The sequence below is a fragment of the Festucalex cinctus genome, chromosome 4 (assembly GCF_051991245.1).
Source record: "Festucalex cinctus isolate MCC-2025b chromosome 4, RoL_Fcin_1.0, whole genome shotgun sequence".
In the NCBI taxonomy this organism is placed as follows: Eukaryota; Metazoa; Chordata; class Actinopteri; order Syngnathiformes; family Syngnathidae; genus Festucalex; species Festucalex cinctus.
In genome coordinates this window covers 8,308,466-8,325,299 of record NC_135414.1, presented here as the reverse complement: position 1 = coordinate 8,325,299, position 16,834 = coordinate 8,308,466, and the positions used below count along the sequence as shown (strand labels likewise).

Below are 16,834 nucleotides of genomic sequence, written 5' to 3'. Positions count from 1 at the left end.
CCATTTCAGTGCATTGATCCAACCTGTACCTGTGCCACCCACAGCCAACTGACAGCACCGTCACTGCAGCAATCATCAAAGTAGTCTGTCAGCAGGTCCCAAATCAATTTTATGGCATATTCCTCGAATCCTGCAGTTAATAACGAGCCTGTGTGTAGTTGCTCGGATGCATTTATGCATGGCACGCATATGTGAGCGCCTTGGGACGGATCCGTTGGCTTATCAATCTCTTTTTACATGACACAATGCAATGCAATAAAACAAGAGGGGCTACCAAGTACAGGCCTGTTTACAAGAAGAAGTCTTTTTGATTTGTGGCTTCAACTGGAGAGACTAAAATTAAGTCTTTTCAGCCAATGCAATGTATTTGTAATCCACGTTTGACAACATTTCATATATCTTTTCTTTTTTTTTCTTGGTCTTTTATGCCTTTTGTTCAGGTTTGCAGGATCATTTCGGTTGGAAATGAGAAGTGTGCAATTTTTCCAAGCTATTTTCATTGGGCAGAAATAACTGATTTTGAATGGTCTATTTTGTCATTAATATGAAGAAAGAAAGAAAAAAACACTCAATATGGATCTCTATTCTGGGTCAAAACTTTTATATGCTGTGAGTTGTTGCTGGCCATCATTTTTCTTGAGTTGGTGCATAGCAACCACAATGTGGGCATACTTTTAATGATGAGTCACGATCCCACGTCACAACGGCGACGATTTCTAATCCGAGCATTTTGCAAGCCGTTTGTGTTTTATCGGCTATTTCATCGAATCCACAAGCTTATGTGTCACACTTAAATGGGTCACAGACTCATTTTGATATGCATAAAATGGTGGGAAAAAATTGGATTATGATGGAAGGGCACCTTTAAACCAATATGCACTTGCTATGAGAGTTCCGGGGTAAAAAGAGGTTAAATTTTAATCAATGACTTTAAAATGAACTTTTCATACAACATTTCCTCATCAGTTCAAATTTAATTTCCTTCCGTTCACATTTCATTTTCATCATTTTCCTGACTGGTGGCTTTCAGAGCACATTCCCTTCCGTTCATAATTGTCAGGGTCAAATACTGCTTTGTTCCTTCCGCTTTTGTCCTCTCATGCTTGAACAGTTCAATTACGGACTGTTGAAAGAAAGCCACACACAAGCGGTAAGTAATTTCTCTCATACAAATGACAACCCTCGCACCGACTCACCCACCCACATATACAGCACACACCTCAGTAACTCCACGCAGAAAGGCCTCTTTGGCAAGTTTGGCAGGCCCATCCACAGTTTTGCCATCATCCTCTGGGCCCCAGCTGGCGCTGTAGATGTCGATGTGTTGGGGGTTCAGGCTGAGAGACTGGGCCTCCACCATATCTGTCACCTCACCATCCAGCATGCGCACACCTGCATTAGTACAACAAGTACAATATGCTTACTTTGTAATTTTACAATGCTCAAGATTTTAATCATTTTAGGTAATGAGATGTCACAGCAAAGCTAAGCTCTGCACTACATCTACTGTTATAATTTCATCTTTCAAATTGCAACAAGATTGTTGTGAAACATGTACATAAATAAAGTCAATCAATTCAAAACATAAGCTATAGAAGTCAGATGTTTTTTGGAGACAAAGTAAAAATAAACAACAGATGTTATACAAGTGTGCACACCCTCTTATAAATGGGAATGCGCCTATGTTCAGAACAAACCAATCACACGCCAACTTGTGTTAAATGGGAGTCAGTCAAGGCATTAAACATTAAACACTGAAGATCATCATCATCAAGTCGAGAAAATATGGCACAACAGTAACTGGATGTCCCTCCAATTTTGACGAAAAGATGAGATTAAAACTGTAAGGGAGGGCAACAGTGAAGGAGCTACAGGAATGTGTGGCAAGGACTGGATGTTCAGTATGTCAGAACAATCACTCATCCTCTTTGTGTCTAGTTTATGGCAGGTAAGCTGGCGAGACGGAAGCCTTATCTTACAAAGAAAAACATCCAAGTTCAGCTACATTTTGCAAAAACATGCCAGAAATCTCACGAAAGCAGGTTGGAAATTGTTGACCCAAACACTGCTCATCACCAAACAAATACCTACAGTGAAGCATGGTGGTGTCGGGATCATTATTTGGGGTTAGTTTTGTTTAGCTGTTTTACAGAAACTGTGGCCTTTTAGTCAAAGTGGAGGGAATTACGAACAGTTCGGTGTAACCGTCACACTTCTGCAAGAAAGCAAGAGAATGTGATGAAAAGCCTACTCGAACCATTTAACTTTATTAAGAGTGACTTTATAATGGTAGAAGAGCTGGCCTACTACTTCCATTTAACTCATTCACTTCCAGCCATTTTCATTGAAGCAACCCCCTTCGTTCCTGGCTGTTTCACTGAATTTTGACCGATTTTGCAAGGGCCACAAAATATTGTGTTCTGTTGCTATAAAAACATGGAACCTACCATCAGGGAGGGAAAAAAAAAGTATGTTTATATCTCTTTCCGTTTGCAACAATTTATATTATAATATCGCTAAGTTTCATCATTATTCACAAATCTGCTTGGAATTGTGGGGAAACAGCTTGTTTTCAGCCTGGTTGATCTATTATACTCTGCTGCCACCTGCTGGCCGTGTTTTGTAATTACTACCATTTTGCACCCATTGTCTGCAGTTGAGAGGCTGCATCAAAGCCTTCTGTATGCTCTAGCATAAAAAACAAACAAACAAATATATACATACGTCTTTGGGACACAATACATTTAAATTAGAATGTATTTATATATTTTTGGAAGCAAATGAGTTAATGAGTTTGATTAGGATTTGTTGGCTCTGAGCACAGCCACATCTCCAGTTATAAGAACCTTTGTGCAACCACGTTCTTAGTTTAGGCTTGATTATCCTTGCAAGAAGAAAAAATAAATATATAAATCAAACAAAAAAATCAAAAATAAAGATTAATAAATTGTACAGGGAAAAACTTTCCATTAATCGTCTTGATTTCATTTTTCTATCACAAAAATAACATTTGAATGGGTGTATATTTATCTCCTCTTCACGACAGCGGTGGTTTAAATTTGTTGTGTGTTTACTTTGTGCGGCCCAAGCAATCCATTGTACTTCCCATTTTAGGGGAGGTGTAACTCAAATGCAGTGAGGCACACAGCGGTACTACTGTGGTGTTGCTTATTTGCATAATTCTAGTGAGTTCATTGTGTTCCTTTTGGGTGTGACACCGGCCCACCGGGCATCTGCCCTGCATGCCAGATGGCCAGTCCAGCCCTGCCTCTGAGCAGACAGTCTGTCTGTCAGCTTGCAACTGATGTTTCATCTTTGTGCATCTCTCTCTCTCTCTTTTTTTATTTTGTTTAAACATAGATGACCTCGCCACAAACATTAAAAACGAATAAATTGCTGCTGTGCTCAAAATGGTTCAGAATGATCAAGTTCGGCTGCATTGGCGCTTCCACTCAATTTCTGAAACAGAATATTCTAATAGAAAGATGAAAGGACTCATCATGAGTGTGCCTCACTGCCCAAATCAAAGTGTATCAAATGAAAGATGAATAAATGAGATACAAAAATATTTTTGATTGAAACAACACAGTAAATCGGACAGAAATAAGCACAGATCAAACAAATGATTTCAGAAAGGCTTGTAGACAATGACTTGTGTCCTAAGTTCTTATGTTGTGTTTACATTCTTCTCTTGCGTATACTTTTTGTATCAGTGACATTCCTCCGAGACTCTGTTAGTAGTAAGAAATGAAATACAATACCAAAACACATGTTCCAAAACACATTTGGTGCATTGCATAATTTCCCCTTGACAATATGCTGCTCTATTCCCAGAAAGCAAGCACCATCACTAAGCCATACTGCAAAAGCATCAAACGGGACTTTGTAGCATTTCTGTGGTAACGTCAACTTCTGTGCAAGGGTTTTATAATTCATAGAGGAGCTTCAAAAGTATCCCCAAACCCCCACAAGGTCATAAATAAGCAACATAACCAGGAAGATACCCTAGACACACATACATTACGGTTCAATGTGTGCATGTCTACAAACACTTTGTTGAATAAGGCGTCATGTCTGGTCATCTGTAAAATTAGAAAGGTAAATGTGCCCTCTTGCTACAAATTACTATCCCAGTTTTTTTGTTTTTTTTTGTTTTTTTCGAAGAACATTATTTGTCTATTATTGGACTTTCAAAATGTTTGGACAGTGTATGCATTCATCACTTTAATGTTCAGTGAATGTGTGGCATGCCACTGTAGCCCGTGCCAGGACAAATTTCATACTTGGACCCCAAACTTCACAATAATATGTTAAAGGTTTATTTTGAAGCATTTTTATAGAGCTAGGAATGCATTATTTAGTGCCAAGAACAACTTTGAAAGTTAAGACAGGATTCCAGACCACTCAGACTGTATTTCTCTCAGTTGACTTAAGAGTCTGCGAGATATAATGGCTGGCAAAAGTGAACATGTACCTGGATGTGTTTTGTTCCAACTAGTTCTAAATTGGCTGTTTGAAACAAGACTTCACAGCTGATACGCTTGTAAAGGCTGCTCCACCTATGAGACCACACACAGCACACCTTTTATCTTGATGAGAGTGTATGCGATATTCCCTCAAGGCACCTAGAATGATCATAAAAGATGAGCGGGGGGGCGTTTTTCAGTGAGGCATCCAAATTTGACACAACAGCTGGAAGTGGCATGGAGGAGAGATCAATAACAGGCAGCTCGGATAAAAGCAACGTCTGCTGCTTAAAGAATAAACTTTACATCTGGAGAAGCCACATTAGAGGCAATTGAAAACATCCTGTAAACACATTCATTAGATTCTACTGACTAATTTATCATGAGTAAACCATCTTAACATTGCCCGATTTTTATTTCCTGGAAAGGAGGGGAAAAAAAAACATCCCATATGGAAATCAGGTGTCAGGAAAATATCACTGACGAAGGCTGCAAAAACCTATCTAGAACCAATTCATCACTGCTGCTTTAACAGTGTTCAATTAATTTCAGCAATCAGATCTGAGAAAACTCAGAACTGCTATGGTGTCTTTAAAAAAGGCAAAAAACAAAATAACAAATTTACCTAACGCCACATTTTCTCATCTAACTCTTCAATCACCTAACTACATTAATTGGCTTTGAATATGAAGAAAGTGTTTCAAACTAATTACAGAATAGGACTGTCAGAGCGAATGTGAAAACTAAATTAAAGCAACATAAAAATTGTAATCATTTCTTATAAAAAGCAATTGTTAAAGGCTGGGAAAATGGAAAAACTCAGAACGCTTGTCAAATTAACTTTCAACACTGTGGGTCTGTCACCACCACAGCATACATCAATTATAAAGACTGTTTCAAGCAACCAGGCCTTGTTCTAGTTGCGGTTGTGTTGTAAACATCAGAGCAGGGTATTAGCAACATTGTGCAAATGTGTTTTCTGTTGACTAGATGTCGCCCCAAGTCTGTGATGTGGCATCAAAATCTCCAAAGCCCTTCTGTTGTTAGTTAGAGACAACAGCACTCACTGCCATGTCTCTTCACATCAAATGACACTTTCTCTCTTTTCTTTTTAGGTAAGCCATCTTTACAATATTTACAATATTTCTGATCATCCAGTTTCATTAAAATGTATACAGACTAGCTGTGGGAATCACAGAATAACTTATGATATATAATTGTTGACATGTTGACAACGACGCTCATGAATACATTGGGAGTGGTAAAAGCTTGACGATACATCAAAATGAACGCTATGAAATAAAGCAAGACCTTAATATTTTTTTTTTTTTTTTTTTTTTTTTTTTTTTTTTTTTTTTTTTGAAGAGCTCAGAATTGTTCATTCGGTAGTCTTACCGATTCAACGTCTTGTCATCATTGCTCTTTTCCTTTTTTTTTTTTTTTTTTTTTTTTTTTTTTTTTTTTTTTTTTTTTTTTGTGTGTGTGTATGTGTGCGTGCGTTTGCGTGCGTGCGTTTGCGTGCGTGCGTGCGTTTGCGTGTGTGCGTTTGCGTGCGTTTGCGTGCGTGCGTGCAAATACGTATAAATTTATACTCATTCATTCACCTAAAACCTTATAAATATCCCATTACCCTTCGCCTTAACCAGGTACTTCAGAATCTTGCCAGAGTCGTGAGATTTAAATGGTCAGGAGACCAGAGAAAAGGTCAGAAAAAAAAGAAATAAAGAGAAAAGAAAGGTAAATCAAAGTGACATCCAGCACCGACCAAACACTTCCTGCCTTCCCCATGATTACAAAATCAAAGTCTTACGCCAACCCCGGAAGCCTCTAAATTCCAGCAAATTTAGCGAGATCTCAAGAGCCCAGAGGAAAAACTAAAGAGAGGAAGGAGGGAAGGATCGATAAGGCAGAGTGAGATCAATAGAAGCCAGTACATCCAATCCATCAAAGTGAAGTCCAGCACCAACAAGACCCCTCCTGCGTGGTTACAAAACCGGAGTCTTATGCCAACCCCAGAAACCTCATACTTCTAATAAATTAAGATCTCAAGTGACCAGAGGAAAAACTAAAGAGAGGAAGGAGGGAAGGATAGATAAAGAAAAGTGAGAACCACAGACACCAGCACCAACTGATTCAAGGGGCTGTGGGAGGGAGAGGGTACTTCTGTTGAGTTTCAGTAGATGCTGGTGCGACGGATCTGGCATGCATAAGGACCACCACCAAAGAGAGAAGCCGTCAACCGCGGTCCAGCAAAGCGAGCACCCCCCCCCCCCCCCACCCCCCCCGGAATCCCCAGGCCGCGGCAGCACCAAGGCCACCCCCAAGCCACCCGAGCGGACACCGGTCAGCGAGCCGACCCAGATACCCGGAACACCCCCGCCCCAGCCCCGGCCCACACCCCCGAGCCCAAGGCCGCAGAACGAGGCCCAGCGGGCCCCCACAGCGCCCCACCGGTCCCCAGCCCCCATCCCCCCACGACCCCCCCGCACCCCACCCAAACCCGCCATCCACCACGACCCAGGCCCCACCACCCCCGACCCCCAAACCCCCGAACACACCCCGACCCCCAGCACCCAACCCCCCACCCACCCATACCTCCACCCCCCCCCCAAACAAGCCGCCCCCCCCCGACGGCCGCCACCCCCCCCCCCGCGAACCCGGCCCCCCGCGAGAACCCCCCACCCCCCCCCGGAAACCGGCACCGGGCAGCAGCGCAGAGAGGGAAGATGTGCCCACCCCACCTCCAGCCGCGCGAGATTTGCACCGCGGCGGGAGGGGGGAAGCAGAGGAGGAAGCACCAGGGGAGAAGGCGGGACACCAGAACACCGAGCCCGGTGGGGAGAGGCCCCGGTCGTCACGCCAGAGTACAAGTGACACCTAACCCTGTTACTGAGTCCGCCAGCTCGCCGACTGGCGAGCTCTACCCTTACACCGTGAATGTGGCCCCACCCAGTGTATATACAAGTGTGTGCGTGTGGTGCATTAAAATTGGGAGCAGGTGAGTCGGAGCAGAGGGAAAAAATTTCCCCTACTCCGACACACCCGTATCCCCCCCCAAAAAATGAATATGTATATGTGTGGTGCATTAAAAAAGGGAATGGAGGGACAAAGTGGTGGGGCAGGGACACAAATGGGGGGGACCACAGCGCTGCCAGGCACTGCAGTCCATCCCCTCTGATGGCTCCCCGCCCCAACTCACCCCTCCCCTTGGACGTGAGGTGCATTAAAATTGGAGGGGAGTTGAAGGGTGAAGACGGTGTTTCCACCCTTCCCCACCCCACCAAGAAATGTGTTGTGTGCCCTATGTGTATATTTACAAAGTGTATAGTGCAAGCTAGTGAAGTGAGTAAGAGGAGCGACCAGCGGGGCCTCACCCAACCCGGCGGGTGTAGGTGGCACGCCCGCCCCCCAGCACCCCCACCCCCCGCCGCCCCCCACCTCATCCACCCGGCACCACAATGGGCGGACAGCCAGCGCAGCAGGGCTACCGGACAGCCCACCAGCCACCGGGGCCCGCCCGGGGCACCAGGAGTTATACCGGAGCGGGGCAGGCCCCAAACCCTCGCCCGGCCCCCGGAGCCCGACGCCCGGGCCGGGGAGGGAGCCCCAGGCCCAGGGAGAAGGAGGGGGAGGGGCCGCAGGGCAGACAGGGAAGGGGGGGGGGGGCGGGGGAAGCGGGGAGAAGACGACAAGAAGGCGAAAGGGCGGCTGCAGGGCAGGAGGCGGGGGGGGAGAGGAGGAGGGAGGGCGACAAGGGAAAAGGGACCGGGAGGCAGAGGAGGATGGGCGGGAGGAGGCGAGGAGGGAGAGGCGACGGGGGGGAGGAAGGGGGAGGGGAGAGGGAACCACGGGGCACACCGGAGGCCCACCCACCCCGAACCGCGCCGCCGGGCACGGAGCAGCGGACCGCGCCGGGACGGCACCGCCCCGGGCACCAGGGGAAGCACCCCAACACCGCACCCCACAGGGGGCCCAGGGAGCGGCCAAGACGCAACCGCCACCGAGCAGACAACGGGGGGGGGGGGGGGGGGGGGGGGGGCAGAACCACCCCCGCCCGACCACAGGGGACGGCGTCAAGAAAATTGACTAATTAGCATGCAGTAACACCAAGTGTTGATGCTTAGTGCCCACTAGAAATAGATCTTAAGGAGTTATTGAGTATAGTGTCGTATAGTGTGGTATGCTCGAGCCCACTAGCAGCAACTAGGTTCCTGACTATATAAAAATAAAAACAATCAGATACAAAATACCAAATACAGGAGCAGCGAAAACAGAAGTTGTAACGATGTGGTGGCTCTCGTTAACAGGCAGAATCTTGGCAGGATTAAGTTGCCAAATTGAGATTAAAATATTCTATGTACATAGACCATATTTGTTTAAATCTTGATACTTGATTTTTATTTAAGGCAGAGATTTTTTCCATTGAGATATAATTTATTAGTAAGTTTAACCAGTGGTCGATATTTAGAGATTGTTTATTTTTCCAATTGACAAGGATTATTTTTTTAGCAATAGTAAGGGCTATAAATATAGATTGAGATTGTTTACATGGTCGCTCAGTTATTGTTAAGTCACCTAGTAAACACAGTCTTGGAGATAAAGGAAGCCTACAGTTTAATATATCAGCGAGCTTTTCCAAGATTTTAGTCCAGAAATGCAGCACTGGAGTACATGACCATAAAGCATGAAGATAAGTATCGGCAGTGTTTTGTGAGCACTGGAGACAAATGTCGGAGTCAGAGAGTCCCATTTTTTTCATCATATATTGTGTAATATATGTTCTATGAAGTATCTTATATTGGATAAGTTGCAAATTTGTCTGTTTGGTCATTTTAAATACATTTTCACAGATTTGGGTCCAAAAGTCTGGTTCCGGAACTATAGACAAGTCTTTTTCCCATTTTAAAGTCGGTAAATACGTTTTATTTGTGTATAAAAATAACTTATATATTTTTGATATTTTCTTTATTGTTGTTGGAGAAAGCTTTATAATATCTTTAGCTAAGACAGGCAGTTGGAGCGTATCTTGAAGTGTTGGGATTTGTTTCTTAACCATATTTTTAACTTGCAGATAATGTAAGAAATTTCCCTTTTTTATTTCATATTTCTGGACCAAGTTTGTATATGATATAAACTTATTATCTGAGAAAAGATGATGAAGGTGTGTAATTCCTTTCTGCTCCCATAGGCTTAAATGGAACGACTGATTATTAAGTTGAAAGTCGGGGTTATGCCAAATGGGAGAGAGCCCACAGGGCGCCAATTGGGAGTTTGTAATTTCTAATGCCTTCCACCAGGCAGTCAGGGTGGCGGCTATCATTGGGTTTTTAAAACAATTATGTCGTCTTATTGATTTTGTAATAAAGAGTAAATCTGACAGTCTAAGATTATTACAATCCTTCTGCTCCAATTCCAACCAACAGTTAGTATCTCTGTTGGGTTGTGTCCATAGCACAAGATATTGTAGTTGATTAGCTAGATAATAGTACATAAAGTTTGGTGCCTCTAAACCTCCTTTAGATTTACTTTCCTGAAGAGTAGATAGACTAATTTTTCTCTCAGTTGACTTAAGAGTCTGCGAGATATAATGGCTGGCAAAAGTGAACATGTACCTGGATGTGTTTTGTTCCAACTAGTTCTAAATTGGCTGTTTGAAACAAGACTTCACAGCTGATACGCTTGTAAAGGCTGCTCCACCTATGAGACCACACACAGCACACCTTTTATCTTGATGAGAGTGTATGCGATATTCCCTCAAGGCACCTAGAATGATCATAAAAGATGAGCGGGGGGGCGTTTTTCAGTGAGGCATCCAAATTTGACACAACAGCTGGAAGTGGCATGGAGGAGAGATCAATAACAGGCAGCTCGGATAAAAGCAACGTCTGCTGCTTAAAGAATAAACTTTACATCTGGAGAAGCCACATTAGAGGCAATTGAAAACATCCTGTAAACACATTCATTAGATTCTACTGACTAATTTATCATGAGTAAACCATCTTAACATTGCCCGATTTTTATTTCCTGGAAAGGAGGGGAAAAAAAAACATCCCATATGGAAATCAGGTGTCAGGAAAATATCACTGACGAAGGCTGCAAAAACCTATCTAGAACCAATTCATCACTGCTGCTTTAACAGTGTTCAATTAATTTCAGCAATCAGATCTGAGAAAACTCAGAACTGCTATGGTGTCTTTAAAAAAGGCAAAAAACAAAATAACAAATTTACCTAACGCCACATTTTCTCATCTAACTCTTCAATCACCTAACTACATTAATTGGCTTTGAATATGAAGAAAGTGTTTCAAACTAATTACAGAATAGGACTGTCAGAGCGAATGTGAAAACTAAATTAAAGCAACATAAAAATTGTAATCATTTCTTATAAAAAGCAATTGTTAAAGGCTGGGAAAATGGAAAAACTCAGAACGCTTGTCAAATTAACTTTCAACACTGTGGGTCTGTCACCACCACAGCATACATCAATTATAAAGACTGTTTCAAGCAACCAGGCCTTGTTCTAGTTGCGGTTGTGTTGTAAACATCAGAGCAGGGTATTAGCAACATTGTGCAAATGTGTTTTCTGTTGACTAGATGTCGCCCCAAGTCTGTGATGTGGCATCAAAATCTCCAAAGCCCTTCTGTTGTTAGTTAGAGACAACAGCACTCACTGCCATGTCTCTTCACATCAAATGACACTTTCTCTCTTTTCTTTTTAGGTAAGCCATCTTTACAATATTTACAATATTTCTGATCATCCAGTTTCATTAAAATGTATACAGACTAGCTGTGGGAATCACAGAATAACTTATGATATATAATTGTTGACATGTTGACAACGACGCTCATGAATACATTGGGAGTGGTAAAAGCTTGACGATACATCAAAATGAACGCTATGAAATAAAGCAAGACCTTAATATTTTATATTGAAATGAAGCAGTTAATTTGCTAATTTAATCATCCGACTTTGATTTGGATTCCCCAACCGAGTCAAAAATTACACAAAAGTACAGTTTTTTTGTTTGTTTTTTTTTTTTTTTTTTAGAGCTGAGAATTGTTCATTCGGTAGTCTTACCGATTCAACGTCTTATCATCATTGCGCTTTTGTGTGTGTGTGTGTGTGTGTGTGTGTGTGTGTGTGTGTGTGTGTGTGTGTGTGCGTGCGTTTGCGTGCGTGTGTGCGCGTGCGTGCGTGCAAATACGTATAAATTTATACTCATTAATTCACCTAAAACCTCATAAAAATCCCATTACCCTTCACCTTAATCAGGTACTACAGAATCTCGCCAGAGTCGTGAGGTTCAAATGGTCCGGAGACCAGAGAAAAGGTCAGAAAAGATAAAAAGAAAAGAAAGATAAATCGAAGTGAAATCCAGCACCGACCAAACACTTCCTGCCTTCCCCTTGGTTACAAAATCAAAGTCTTACGCCAACCCCAGAAGCCTCTAAATTCCAACAAATTGATGAGATCTCAAGAGACCAGAGGAGAAACTAAAGAGAGGAAGGAGGGAAGGATCGATGAGGCAGAGTGAGATCCATAGAAACCAGTACATCCAGTCCATCAAAGTGAAATCCAGCACCAACCAAGCACCTCCTGCGTGGTTACAAAACCAGAGTCTTATGCCAACCCCAGAAACCTCAAACTTCCAATAAATTGAGGAGGACTCAAGTGACCAGAGGAAAAACTAAAGAGAGGAAAGAGGGAAGGATAGATAAAGCAAAGTGACAACCACAGACACCAGCACCCACTGATTCAACGAGCAGTGGGAGGGAGAGGCGAATTCTGTTTAAGTTTCAGTAGATGCTGGTGTGATGGATCTGGCATGTATAAGGACCGCCACCAAAGAAAGAAGCCGTCAACCGCGGCCCAGCAAAGCAAGCACCGCCCCCCCCCCCCCGGAATGCCCCGGGCGGCGGCAACACCAAAGTACTGTTATTAACACTTTGTTGAAACCATTATGTTCATAAGGCGAGGCTGTCATTACTTACTTGGGTTTATCAAAAGAAAGTAATGTAATGTGCTCCAGAGAACATACCTCCAATCTTGGCATTGTAAGCCACACCAACTCCACAGATGCCATTGTTGGCTACTGCCGCCACCTCTCCTGCACAACGTGTTCCATGCCTACAAAAAAAGGGAGGGAGTTGAGAAGAATTAATCATTCACCTAAAAATATAGCATTCTATTGTGCACTTATATAGGGCCAAGTAATGCACTCGGCCAATAATATTGCATGTGAGAGAATGTGCTGTTTAAGAAATGTGGTGATAGGGTTGTGCGGAGACAAACAAATGTATGAAGAAAAGTTCCTGGCTTTGATTTCTTCAAACAAACCTAAATTCATATTTGTCAAAAGAAAAAACATTATTGGCACTGTGTGAATGCACTATATATTATTTACAACCCACAGGCATTGTTAACCTTGGAGAGGGGTGTGCACAAAATACATCAAAGGAAAGGGAAAATAACAACATATCCTCTACATGTGAGATGGATTTGTGTGAATACCATTTCCCATTTTAACACGGTGTCTTTCATTATTCCCAATCCTCTGTTGTAATGTATCTAGTTTTTGAAGTTCGAAAGAGTAGCTGATCAGCACATTCTAGTCAGGTGCATTCCCCTTGTCGGCCAGATGGCTACATATTCCTAATGCCCTTCAACATATCACAGACCCCTGTTGCGGTTTAACCAGCCCCAAACGGGAAGCCCAAGTCCATGTGCCAAATCAGGCAATGCAGAAGAGAAACTACTATACAAGCAAAATTTCGTCCAGCCAAATTAGGCATACTTGCTGACCTGGCACACAAATCATAAAAAGTGCAGCATTCAGGTTAAAATGATCACAAATCACAACATATTCCCAGACTATAATTAAGTGTATTTATATGCATTATGCAAGCTAAGGAAGTGGACATTAGTCATTTAACATAGGCAATGCGCTAACGTTTAAGTGTCACGGGCAATTACTTTTGTATGCGTTACATGGAGGGAGGAAGGAAGGATGGTAAAACACACAAAGTACCAAAAAAATGATAGAAGAGTAAACCCACACACATCATCTTGGCGATTTTCCAAAACATTTTATCTTAGCACTTCCTGAAATCCATTCTGCTGGGGTACTGCTGTTGTCGTGTAGAATACATGCCTGGGATGTTGCTGATGAAAAGGAGATAAATGATAAGCATTCAAGCAACCCTTTTCAAGCTCTCTGCCTTTGACACATTCATTACAGACATGAGCCCGGTAGATGGTTTCATGGAATACAAATGCGATCAAGGGAGAGGGATTCATTTCTTGGTTTAGGAATCTGATTGACTTTCTCCAGATGAGAATACTATGCACACAGTAGCAGTATCCCAAACTGGGCATTATTACACTACTGATCTGTAAGAGGAACCAAGCACAACACTACTTGGTAAGTAACAAACTTCCATCAAATATACATCTTTTATAGTGTTTAATAAATCAGGATGCACCTGACAAAGTGGCATTAATAAAGAGACAGGGTTAACAAAGACCCACTTCACAAAAGTCATGTTTTGATTACAACAAGTAGCTCATGGCAAAGTCTAAATAGTGAGGCAAATTTGCATTACATCAAAGTTATATGTAGGCCCAAGGCATAGAACAAGATCAGTATTCATATCTGCAACTGGCAATACCATTATCACTGCGCAAAACCATAACTGAGAGTCAGTTCCACAGATTTGCTTTGGAAAGGCTACGGTCATACAAATCTATTCCAAATTGTGTCTGTAGATAAATTACAACGAAAAAACATTTGCAGCAGACAAATGTGCAGTTATCAGTGAACATATCAGAAATTCTGGTTGATACTTCGGTCATTCCTTGAGCTCCACAACATTCATTTAACTTTTCTGTGAAGCGTCACATGGGAAGAAGTCAAGTCAAACATAATGCATAATGATCTATGGCAAGTTGCATTGTGGAAAAAAAGGTTGGTTTAACAGGAAAAAAATATATAATAAAATAAAACAATTTGGAGTATTTATAAATGCTGGCGTATGTTTCTTGCCACTTTGTTTAAAAAAATAAATATGGTTTCCAAGTTATTGCTAGCTAGATTTCATTATCTTTTAAATTCTAAAAAAAAGAAAAATGTCAAACTTTTTAAAGACTAGAATTAGTCTTGAACTAATCCTTAAATTAATTGTTAATTCTAAACCGTCAAAGGTCACAAGTTACATTGATTTGCAGTCTTCATTGCTGCTATCCTCAACATCTGTTGAGCTACTTGATCAGCAAAGGCTTCCCCGTAGAATCGATGAACTGAACACCAACAGCAACCTTACGGATGAGTTTCATGACATTTATCATATTTTGTGCTCACGTTCCAGCACAATGTAATTGGCAGCAAGTTAATGAGAAATCATGGGAGCATACGTTTGAAGACGTATACAGCAGGCTACGTATGATTGGCTTCAATGCAGATGATACTGTAAAAATGGAATAGCAGTCATCGGTTTCTGAAATAAAACTGTTACTTTCAATCGGTTTTACATAGGAGCTGTTTTTGCAGGGTTAGCAATTGCAACATTGAACAATGCTGTGATAGTTGTTGGCATGGCTCTATTTTAGTCAAAATGGCGCTTGTTGGCTTTTGTGATTTTAAACTCATCATGTTTTGTCTCTACTTTCCCCTGAAACCTCATCATAGACTAAATCATTAATTATAATAAATACTAGAGAATATTTAAGCTATAGTAGATGCTGTTTACCAATTGGTCTTGATGTTTATAGAGCTGTGAGAAAATGAATAAAGTGTTGAGCCAATGTACTGTCAACTAAAAATAAGTATGACATGCACTAGAGTGCTGATTTTGTAGAATCAAAACATTTTTCCTTAGGTTCATCAAGAAAAACTCTGCATGGTAATAAAACATGAATAATGAATATACTTCTTTGAAATCATGTTGGCATCCTCTGCACTCAACCTGGTCGATATGAGCCAAGTCGTTCAGGAATAATGCAGTGAATTGAGAAAATGCACATTTGTAAACCTTCCTGATGGGACTCGAAGGAAACGTTGGAAAAAGAAACATCTCGACAGCATGCTTTCTTAGATAAACAAGAGGGTGAATGGTCACATTGCTACCGAGCCATCCTCACTGCAGCCCATATGTTGGGAAAGAAAGACAGCTTTATGGAGGTGAACAGAGTTGGGCTTTCTGCAGGCGAACAGACACTTTCAGTCTAACACAACCTTACACAGTTTTCCTGCCCACTGGTTGTTTACACATGCATCTGCACCGACCCACTGTAAGACCCGAATGCAGCCCAAACACGACGCCTCTCATTCGGTCTTGCCACGGGGAAGGTAAAGGGAGCCGGGTGGCATGAGATAAGGGCTGAGATGAGCCAGGGTTAGCGAGAGGTGCAGCAAGAGAGAAACATCAATAGCAAGTGCCTTGGCTGGGCTCTGGGCCTCTATGAGCCGCAAGAGGTGCTTAAGTCTGCCTTGGCAGGACTGTCAAAGTATGCAGCTCCTCCAGCGAGTGGCTCAACCACATTTTCATAGTTACAATATTTTGGATTTTGACAGTGAGAAAACATTTCCAGAATTAATAAACAACTTATTAAACAAAACTCAATTATACTTAAAAGGGGGGGGGGGGGGGGTTAAAGTGCAAAAACACATTAAGAGGTAAATATGCATCTCATAAACTATTTGTGCTTATACAGAAGTAAACACACTAAAAGATTACAGACCGATTACTGTAGCCTAGACTGACTCCCCCCTCCAATAAGTTCAAGAGGCAGGCAAGCTTAAAATTATTCCACTGGCTCCTGTACGCCATCGTTTCCCCTATTTAATGGTCTCTGCACCGCACTGATGATTCGAACTACCGCCGGTATGCTGTTTGGGTAGCTGTGTGTGATTGCATTATCAACTAGCACATTTTGAAGGAAGAATTTCACAATTATAGGGTATATCCTGTTTGTATTGGTTTCTATTGGCAACTATCAGATTCAGAACTGATTTTCATCTTCTTATATGTATTTAACTCATTCACTGCTGCGCATGTTTATATTTATCCACTCGAATCCATCTGTTTACTCTCTGCCACCGAAGTGTATATATTTGTCAAGTACGAAGAGGGTCTAGCGTGGCTTGCCTGTGAAATTCATATTTATAAACTACTGTAATGACTAACAAATCACTGTAGATGGCGGGTTTGCATTTTTTTATTTATTTTTTATTCAGAACAGCACCAATTTTGAGTAGAAGATAAAGATTAGGCTGTGAATCTCACATTTAACCAGAGCATGTAAATATACTGTATAAACAGAGTGGGTTGCAGTAGGCAATAGAAATCTTCTCTCAATTATTAGAAAAGAT

At 42.0% G+C, this 16,834-nt stretch overlaps 1 protein-coding gene across 4 annotated transcripts in view; it reads right to left on the bottom strand.

The window, feature by feature from the left end:
• The window catches only part of furina (furin (paired basic amino acid cleaving enzyme) a), a 71,387-nt gene that overhangs the window by 14,053 nt on the left and 40,500 nt on the right, over positions 1 to 16,834 (bottom strand). For all 4 annotated transcript variants that reach the window (XM_077518607.1, XM_077518609.1, XM_077518610.1 and 1 more), the window contains exons 7-8: positions 12,506 to 12,594; positions 1,220 to 1,392 (exon numbers count right to left, since the gene is read on the bottom strand). In XM_077518607.1, the coding sequence (XP_077374733.1) occupies positions 1,220 to 1,392; positions 12,506 to 12,594 (262 nt within the window). The remainder of the gene's footprint in view (positions 1 to 1,219; positions 1,393 to 12,505; positions 12,595 to 16,834) is intronic.